The following is a 9,252-nucleotide window of genomic DNA, read 5'->3' as shown; positions in this document are numbered from 1 at the left end:
TTTTTTTTTTTTGGCTGAAAGTAAATGTCAAGAATTTTGCTCAGTCTGAAAGTGCCCCAAATTCCAGATCTATAGACATTTTAGCAAATACTTGTAAACTTATCAAGAGTAATAAGGTAAACTGCTGGTGGCACAACCATTAAAAACAAAATAATTTAGCCAATTTCTAAGAAAAATATGTTCCTAAAAGCCATCATAGTTACTGTGGATTCTTCTAAGAACAAAGAAGCGTTTAATTCCCCTATTGAATCAATGTTATCTGGTGCATAGACGCACTAATATGTGGAAGGTCATTTGTTGCAATAGAGAAAAACGAAAAAAATCTATGCATCACCTCCATTCCAATGCTGGATCCTGCTCGAAATAGATCAGTCAGAGCCACCATGGCATTCAATTTTTCTTCAATGCTTAAGTCTGAATATTCACCTTCCATCAGTCCTAAAAGCCATGCTTCACCAGAATGGCTTTCATCAATTTCCGTACAAACATTACGGATGCCTTCTTTACTTTTACGGAGTTTTAAAATTGTCCAATTTTGAAGACTCAAACTTCCTGAACCACACCCAGAATCTTCGTCGCTACTATATGCATCACTCCCAGTGAGATCATCATCAACCACTCCACAGTCTTCGGTGTCTGACTGAAATTCCTCTGCTTTCTTTATGATAGTGTTGATGCGTAGACGGTAAGTGGCTGATGAGATCTTTTCAAACAATGTTATATCACTTGATAGCACTGAGCATATTATATACTCTACTTCTTCTGCAGTGCTGGCAATTTTTAGATCAACAATCTGCAAGACAGAGAAATGAGGATAATTAGAGTGGTCTGTCATCTGTCTATAGTCAATAAAAATGAGGATAACAGCGAAAATAACATGTTGAATGTGTTTTCTTTTTTTTTTTCTTCGTTAAAAAGCAAATAAAATAAAAATGGAGCAACTTACTGGCAAGGACTTTGCCAAGTCAGAAACTTTCAACCCATTGTTTCCTTGCTCCAGCAAAATTTTAAATAATTCACCCTTCAAGGTACCAGGACGTAAACCATACGTCACCATATGATGCATTTCCTACGTAAACAAACATAAGATATTAAATTCCCAAATTCAAAAACACGCAAGTAAAATGATACACATATTTGTAGTTGGAAACTATCAAAAGTAGAAAATAAAACCATCAAATGAAATAAAGAAAGCCAAATGCAAGGTCCCTGCTCCCAAGATATTCAGGAAACAAATCACAGCCTACGCACTTATGAACTCTTGAAGATACACATATGCATAGTGGCAAACCATAACAGACACGCGAAAGAAGTGTAATAGTCACAGAACTTGTATAAACTAAGCGTGGATGGAACATAATAGAAGATTAATAGCTCCCTCAGTTTTCCACTAGTGATTTCAGCACTAAGTGGGAAGGGAAAATGGAAAACAAATTACAAGTTGGAGACTGAAAAAGTTAAAAATTTTCCCACGGTTTGGTCAGAGCAATTGTTCTAAGAATTTGATAGGATGGGCCTCAAGAATAATGACCTAGCAAGAACTTTTTCTCCCCCACCTGATTATTCTTCCTCCCAAATTATTACTCCTAGTCAGGTAATAAATTCACGTTTATCAAGTTACTCATCGAAAGAAGAGCTTTTTCTCATGCTAAACATCGTTTGTTAAACATTCTACATCACTACTTTAGCTCAACTTGACAAGTGTTGAGTTTAGGAAGTGATAAATTCACATTTATCAAGCAAATATACACCAAATAATATCAGTTGGATATTTTAAGTCCCTTACGAGTTGAGAAAAGATTTTTGAAAGAGACATGAACTAGGGGATGCAATACAAAAATTAATTTTCACAATAATGTTTTAGAATAGAGGTATCAATAAGATATCCATCTGGGCCTCCTAGATTCAAGGTAAAGCTTTATCAGAGCAAAAGTGACTGACAAATAATTAAATGCTTCAGAATACCTTGTCAAGGGATTCTCTGCGAACTGCACTTTGCTTTGACCCAAAACCAGCTGCGACCAATACTTGGCGCAATATTTCTGTCCATGTTAGAGGATTTAGTGATCTCTTCCAAAACTCCAAAACAGATTCTTGATTTTCGACCTGCAAAATCATTGACAAAAACGCCCAAGTTTAGAATGCTTCAACCAAATTTCCATCTTAACCAAAGATAAACTCTAAGCCAATTTCATACGAAAAATAAGGATATAAAGCAAATAATTCAAACTCATAAAAATCTTAACATTCTTCCAGTTAAATCCATTTGCCCCAGCAAAAGTTTGACAAAAACTTAACATCAAACTTCATTCAATCGTACACTACAAAACTTAATATCCTTGTAAGGTTATAAAGGACAAACATGAAGAGAATATTAAATGATCAACTTCAATGTATGCGAAAAAAGCAACAATTAAAGCATGTGTGTTAATGTGTGCTAACTCACCGAGTGAAGTAAGGCGAGATAATTGCAACATCTGCTCAAATTAGGCAACGATCCATTATTGTGTGCCTCTTCAATGTCAGATAGAAGAAGTTTCAAAAGGGCCACATTAACTTTTCCAAGCAACAAAGAATCCTGAAAGGCATGTTAGAGAACAGGTTATACAACAGCGAAAGGAATCACAAGTTTAAATGAAATATAAAGTAGGCTTAAAGATGAGATAAGACCTTGTCGTGAAATGCTTGAGCAAACTCATCAAGGGTGAAGGGGCAGATATCAACGTCGAGAGAATAAGTATAAAGGAAATGAAAAACCTGCCAAGGAAAAATCACCACCTTGTTTTAGAACACACATTCCACATGTGTGCACCTCGAATAGTTTCTTGACAATTTCGAAATATGAACTAAGCTTCTAAATGAGGACCTCAAAAAATCTAGTAACGCATATCCATATGTGTGCACCTTAAAAAGTTTCTTGACAATTTCTACAGATGATTCCCAAGGTTGTGTACTGAAAGGTTGCTTCATCTTGACTGAATTTGGAGGGAACTTGGCCAACACATCTGAAAGATGACACAAACTCTAGTTATCCACGTCAGAGAAACATCAATATCAAAGGAAAGGCAATATAATTTCATAAATTTGAACTCAAGATTATCTCCCCTCATCCCATGTTAAAGAACCATTAAACCCAAAAGGACTTTAGCTATTAAAATAAGTCATAAAACTTTCGGTTAACTGATTCTTTTACAAGGCAAACTCCAAACACCATTAAAAAGAAAAGGGAAAATCAACATCAGGACCCCTTCGTTTCGAACCAACCTTTGCAAAGTGAACAACCAAGACCTGCATTGGTACTAGAATGACCAGAACACCCTGGTGGATCTAATACACATTGTAACCGTCCCAACTCCAGGTCTTCATCATCCATGAGCATTGAAATCTGATGAAAACTTTCTTGAGAATCTCGACCTTCCAAATAAAGTTCACAATTTTGTCCGTCTGGCAACTCCTGATTCCCATCTTCGGATAATTCCACCTGGCATATAACAACGAATTGTATGTTGTAACAGTTGCCAATTAAAACAAACACCAGATTCAACAAAAAGTCATACTTAGTACCTCTCTTCTTTTAATTGAATGCTTCTTCTTCTCTGGTAATTTGTTACAGTTGCCAATTAAAACAAACACCAGATTCAACAAAAAGTCATACTTAGCACCTCTCTTCTTTTAATTGAATGCTTCTTCTTCTCTGGTAATTTGACTCGTAATCTTGCCTGCTTATAAACAAAATAGCAACTTTTCGGTGAGCTTTCTAATTTACCACTGAAATGAACTCTAAGATATTAAAACATCAAGCATTTCATTCAAGTTTCTGTAAGAAAAAGCAAAGTATAAAAGACAGACTAATCGACTTACGTTACGAATGTTTTGTTTTTGTGGTTTTTTGAGTTGAATTCGTGGATTTCGTGACACGGATTTCGAGATTGATGATGCACCAGTTCCCTCATCAGCAAAATCAATGCCAGTAGGAATATCTCCAGCATGAGGGTTTGTGATCCGCCAGACAGTCATTAAACCTTTACCCATACCATGCTTTTTCACTGGAGGATACTTGCCATTCAGAGCTGTACTTACAACAGCATGCTCAGAAACCTAACCAAAAGGTAAATAATATATGTGAAAAACAGGAACATCAGTACCAAAGAAGGGAAGAGAAACGAAAACGATATAACTTATGGAATGACCCTTTTGACTCCTCCATATTGCTTGGAGCTCCTAAACTAGTGCTTGGAACTTTGTACGATGAAATAAATCACGGAAGCATAATAACAACATTTTTGTCAGTACAACTCAAAAGGCCTAAAAGGGAGAGGGAAAAGGTAAATTCTTAAAATTGGAGAGATCAACAGGTGAATTCCATTCCCAATAAGAAATCTCTGACCTCGGATAAATGAAAGAAAAGCATGAAAAGAAGCTGTCATCTAATACATAAATTGCTCATGTACCTTCCTCCGTTTGATTGCTCTTAGATTCTCTTTGCAAGGAGGATAAGAATTTCCGGGACCTAATAAAGTAAATAAATTATTAATATTAAAATGAACATAATCCGAAGTGTAATAAAAAATATTTTATGGTAACCTTGATTTCAAAATTGTGATACGAAAACAGAAGATCTGGGCAAAGCTCAATTCATAAAACCTGAATAGACCTACTGATCTTGTTGTTCAAAGCATTGAATTTAGTACTCTCACAAGACAGCCACCTAACGAAATGTGCCAATGATAACAACAACGAAAACTAGTACACAAACCCCCTATCACGTTCGTATTAAGCATTATAGGCAAGTCAGCTGAGTTTATTACCTTTACAAGGGAAAAATCGCGTTGAAGGAAGAGTATCAAATTCCAGCCCAAGGGGAGGACCATCCTTCCGAAACACCTTTCTAAGAATGTAGTCCGGCATAAACAAATCCTGAAGATGGCTTTGCTTGTTTTTCCTCTTGGCCACTGCGTTCTTAACCGTGAGCATCTGTTTGCATTTTGAATTATGTTTGCATTTTGAAGACGATGTTCGTGGAACTGTTGCTAAACCTTCTCTTTTCTCCTTTCTCCTCTTCTCAACAAACCAACCTCGGACCTGCTTGTAAGTCAATCCCAGAGTAGCAGCATAGTCTTCCATTTCCACTGGTGTAGGATAATTGTTCTCTGTTACAATAAACAGCCACCCATTGATACGAATACAACAGATTCCGTTTGTATGTATTTTTGCAATGAAATACCTAAGGCCTACTTGGAATAGTTCCTAGGTTCAAAAACTATTTCCGCAAGTGTTTAGACTATGATGAGCTTTCAAAAGAGCTTTCCTCCACAAGCAAAGCTTCAAGCCAAAGCGTCTGTTTGGGAGAGCTTCCCAAAAAGCTACTTTTGGAAGTGTTTAGATGATCTGTCAAAAGTGCTTTGGCTTTGTAGAAGAAGTTCTAGTCAAAGCCACAAAATGAGGCTTCTAAAAAAAAAGCACTTCTGAATAGACTTTAAAACTTGTACTAAAGTTTCATTAAGACATTATAAACTTAATTCCAACAATTTTATTGCTTATTAGAAAATTTAAAAATGGTTTTGACCCATTATGCTCTTTGATTCTAAACACTTACTGAAAAGCCAAAATTTTTACTTCTCTCCTTCTACTGACTAAAAGCAAAAGCAAAAGCTCTGCCAAATGGGCCTAAAGTCCCATAATGTTACTTCTCAATTAAGCACTTCTAAGAAGCCTTTGAAACTTGCAGAAAAGCTCTAATAAGATTTTATGAACTTCATTCTAAACAATTTTTGTTGCTTATTACTAAAACAAAATATCAACTTTGTCTCGTCAGGCTATTTCTAAAATATAGTAGTAAGCACTAACTACAAATTCATCATTTTACTTCTTTTATTCAACTTCCTATTAGCATACAGCCCTTATCCACTAATTATATGATATATACACACACATATATGTACTTCAGTATACATATACACATATTATACATACAAATATATTTATATATATATATAATTACGGTGGTTACCTAAGTAGAAAGGGTCAAGAGCTTCAAGCTGCCTAGGCGTTTTCCTCTTAATCTCCATGTCCAATTTTTATTCCTCTCTTCTGGACAATTGCAGCTCCAGTTTCCAATATCTGCAACTCCCAAAAAACAAAATCCTCAGAGATTCCACTGCCCGTTCATTTTACCATTCGAGTTTATAATTTGAATTTTGCTATAGTAAAAAGCTCTCATAAACCGTAACATCTAACTTTTTTATTAGATGAAAAAACTCTAACATAAAATTACATCTCAACTCAAATTAAAAATTTGAATAGCGAACTAAACAGTCTTAAAATTTGACCGTTTTCCTCTTAATCTCCATGTCCAATTTTTATTCCTCTCTTCTGGACATTTGCAGCTCCAGTTTCCAATATCTGCAACTCCCAAAAAACAAAATCCTCAGAGATTCCACTGCCCGTTCATTTTACCAATTCGAGTTTATAATTTAAATTTTACTATAGTAAAAAGCTCTCATAAACCGTAACATCTAACTTTTTTATTACATGAAAAAACTCTAACATAAAATTACATCTCAACTCAAATTAAAAATTTAAATAGCGAACTAAACAGTCTTAAAATTTGAGCAAACGGTCTTAAAATTTGACCATCAAAATCAATAAGGAGGAACTATTAAGCAAAAGCTAAAACTTTTCCTAAAAACAAAAAAAAAAGAAACTTTAAAAAGAAGAAAGAGAAACAAACTGACTGTGGCGGACAAAAAAAAAACCGCGAGCAAATTCCGGAATTGCAAACAAGGAAACGGGACAGAAAATGTATAAAAAAAAAGGGGCAGTGATGAAAGATACGAAGACGAAGAAAGAGAAAAAAAAAAAAGAAAAAAAAACAGATTGAATTGTTGAAGAAGAAGAAAAGAGAATGAGATAAAGAAAGAGAGAAATGAGAGAATTAACTTCTTAGTGGATGAAGCGAGTGTGGAAATGAAATTGAGAAAGAGTTACTTACAGTTTAGTCGGAAGCCATTAAAGTTGAGCTTGAGAGCTTCAAGGAAGCAGAGTCAGACAAGGGAGAGATAGAGAGAGAGAGAGATGAGAGAAATGAGAGTTTTTAGAGGGAAGAGGCATAATATCATCACGTAGGGTTTTGGGTTTTACCTGTCAATTATCTCTCTAATATCTGCTGTGGTTTTCTCGGACAATTTTTTTCCAAAGAAAAGAAAAGAAAAGAAAAAATAATTTTAAAGGAAAAAAGAAAAACAGGAGGATACCCAGGGCCTTAGCCCAACCTAAAATGTTGTCTCAGTTTGGGCTCTTCATGAGAAGGCCCCAAGTTGAAGGTTTGGATGGTTACTACTCAATATAGTAGCTGAAAAATAAAGCATTGTCGTTTAATGAGAATAAAATAAAATGCTATAATAACACTTAATTATTTAAAATAATATAAATAATAGGCATGCATCAAATTATGTACTTTTCTAAAAATAAAAAGCAGTATGTCACCGTTGTTGATTAAAAAGAAAATATTATGGTAAAATATTTGACAGAATCCTAGCTCCCCCATGTACCAATGTCTGGAAGGGTAAAATGATAATTTCATGATATGTGGAAGTGTTAAACGTCAAACTATCGGGACATTAAGGGGACGTTTGAAAGGAGGATTCGTGCCATGATTCGAATCATGATTTGTGACTCGTTACATTATTTTCTCTCATAAAAAATACACGTAAAATGAGAATAGTTCTGAATTTATGAATCAAACGTCCCCTAAGACTTAGTTTGGTATTGATTCTGGACGCCTAAAAATACTTTTTTATCCATCTTAACTTGTTTTTGCCGTTTGGTAAGAAGTAAAATAAAATAAGTGCTTCTTCAACAATTTTAAGCTGTTTTCACCTTTAGAGAGAAGCAGCTGGAAGGGTGCTTCTGGATTCTAACTTGTGCGGGAATCACCTCCTTTTACATTAATAAAAAAATTTTATTCCCATTTTACCCCGTTGAAATGAAATAATTCCCGTCTACCCATTTTTCCTATCTCATCTCCATCACTCCCCGTTATCTCTCGTGATTGTGAATACCCTCTTGAACAGAGCTCACCGCTCTCATTTCTCGCTCCTCTCTCTCGCCGGTCTGCGTTCCGTTCTCCGTTCGCCGTTCTCTGGTCTCCCGGTCTGCGCTCCATTCTGATCTCCTCTGCACGAGTGGTTGTTCGCCGGTCTCCCTGTTCTTGCGATCTCCTCTCCCGAGTTTCGCCGGTCAACCTCAGCCCTCTTAAGCACGTTTTTGCTTTAAGTACTCTGTTAATCTTAGTATTTCGAGATTTGCTTCTGATTTGTCCTCAAATTTTTGGGGTTTTTGTGTTGCATCCTTTACTGAATGTGCAGAAAAATGGAAAATGTACTTGTTAGGGTTTCGGTTTTTTATTGAGTATTGCTTGTAGAAAGAGGTTTGGATTCTGTGGAATGAAAGAGTTTTTGGCTTGTAGAACGTCAGAAGCTTGATAAAATGTGTAAGACGTCAATCTAAAATTCTGTAGCAGAACAAAACACAACTGTGTCCCTTAAGTTAATCAGACAAAGAAATAAAAACATCTTCACAACCAAAAAAAAAAGTTGGCATGGTTCACACCGTCACACGTACCCAAGGTTTATTTACTGGAGACAATATATATTTGGCCAAGAAAGTAACAGAAGCAGCTATTAATGATGGGGCATAACAAAGCATGCCATAATCCAGAAGAAATAGCTCTGCAAGATAGTTGGCCATACATTCCAAATGCATTGATGGAACATAAATAGCTTATTGAAACAATTCGTCAACTCCTTCAAAGTCATGACTGATAACAAAAATAGCTTATTTCAATGTTCTTTGGCCTTATTAAAATGGAGAAAATAGTTAAACCGACAAACTAAGGCTTTGTCAAATGTAGAGAAACATCGCTGGTCAGTTGAGCTACACAAACAAATCGCCTAAACAATCGTCATGAACAAGAAGCTAATGACCATTCAATAAAATAGGAACTTGCAGTAAACATGTCAGTAACAAAAAGAAAGCTAACGATTACCTCTAAAAACAAATAGTAGTTGGCATTTCAAACTTGAATAAGAATGTAGAAATAGGGTATGTTTGATGACAATGGTTTTAGTCTAAATTCTTAGTATATTAAGTGTTGGGCGGCATTTCCGGAATCATTAAATGTTCAATAAATTCAAAGGTTTGTTAGAGCCCAAGCTCTCCCGAGCCCAAGCGCACCCGAGTCCAAGCGCTCCC

The 9,252-nt window shown here is 35.6% G+C and overlaps 1 protein-coding gene across 1 annotated transcript; it reads right to left on the bottom strand.

Annotated features, from left to right (window-relative positions):
• Window positions 1-334: 334 nt before the first annotated feature.
• On the bottom strand, window positions 335-7,113 carry LOC21394607 (homeobox-DDT domain protein RLT3; the record flags this gene model as incomplete). Its single annotated transcript, XM_024162159.1, has 13 exons — window positions 6,992-7,113; window positions 6,011-6,120; window positions 4,809-5,150; window positions 4,452-4,510; window positions 3,862-4,098; window positions 3,663-3,719; window positions 3,265-3,481; window positions 2,905-3,005; window positions 2,671-2,757; window positions 2,447-2,578; window positions 1,966-2,106; window positions 947-1,069; window positions 335-793 (listed from the first exon to the last, which is right to left on the bottom strand). Coding segments are annotated over exons 2-13 (2,013 nt in total), but the record flags the coding sequence as incomplete, so codon positions are not given.
• Window positions 7,114-9,252: the final 2,139 nt, after the last annotated feature.

Source organism: Morus notabilis, unplaced genomic scaffold, assembly GCF_000414095.1.
Source record: "Morus notabilis unplaced genomic scaffold, ASM41409v2 Scaffold466, whole genome shotgun sequence".
In the NCBI taxonomy this organism is placed as follows: domain Eukaryota; kingdom Viridiplantae; phylum Streptophyta; class Magnoliopsida; order Rosales; family Moraceae; genus Morus; species Morus notabilis.
The sequence above is the reverse complement of the archived record's forward strand: the minus strand, read 5'-3'. Positions and strand labels throughout refer to the sequence as shown.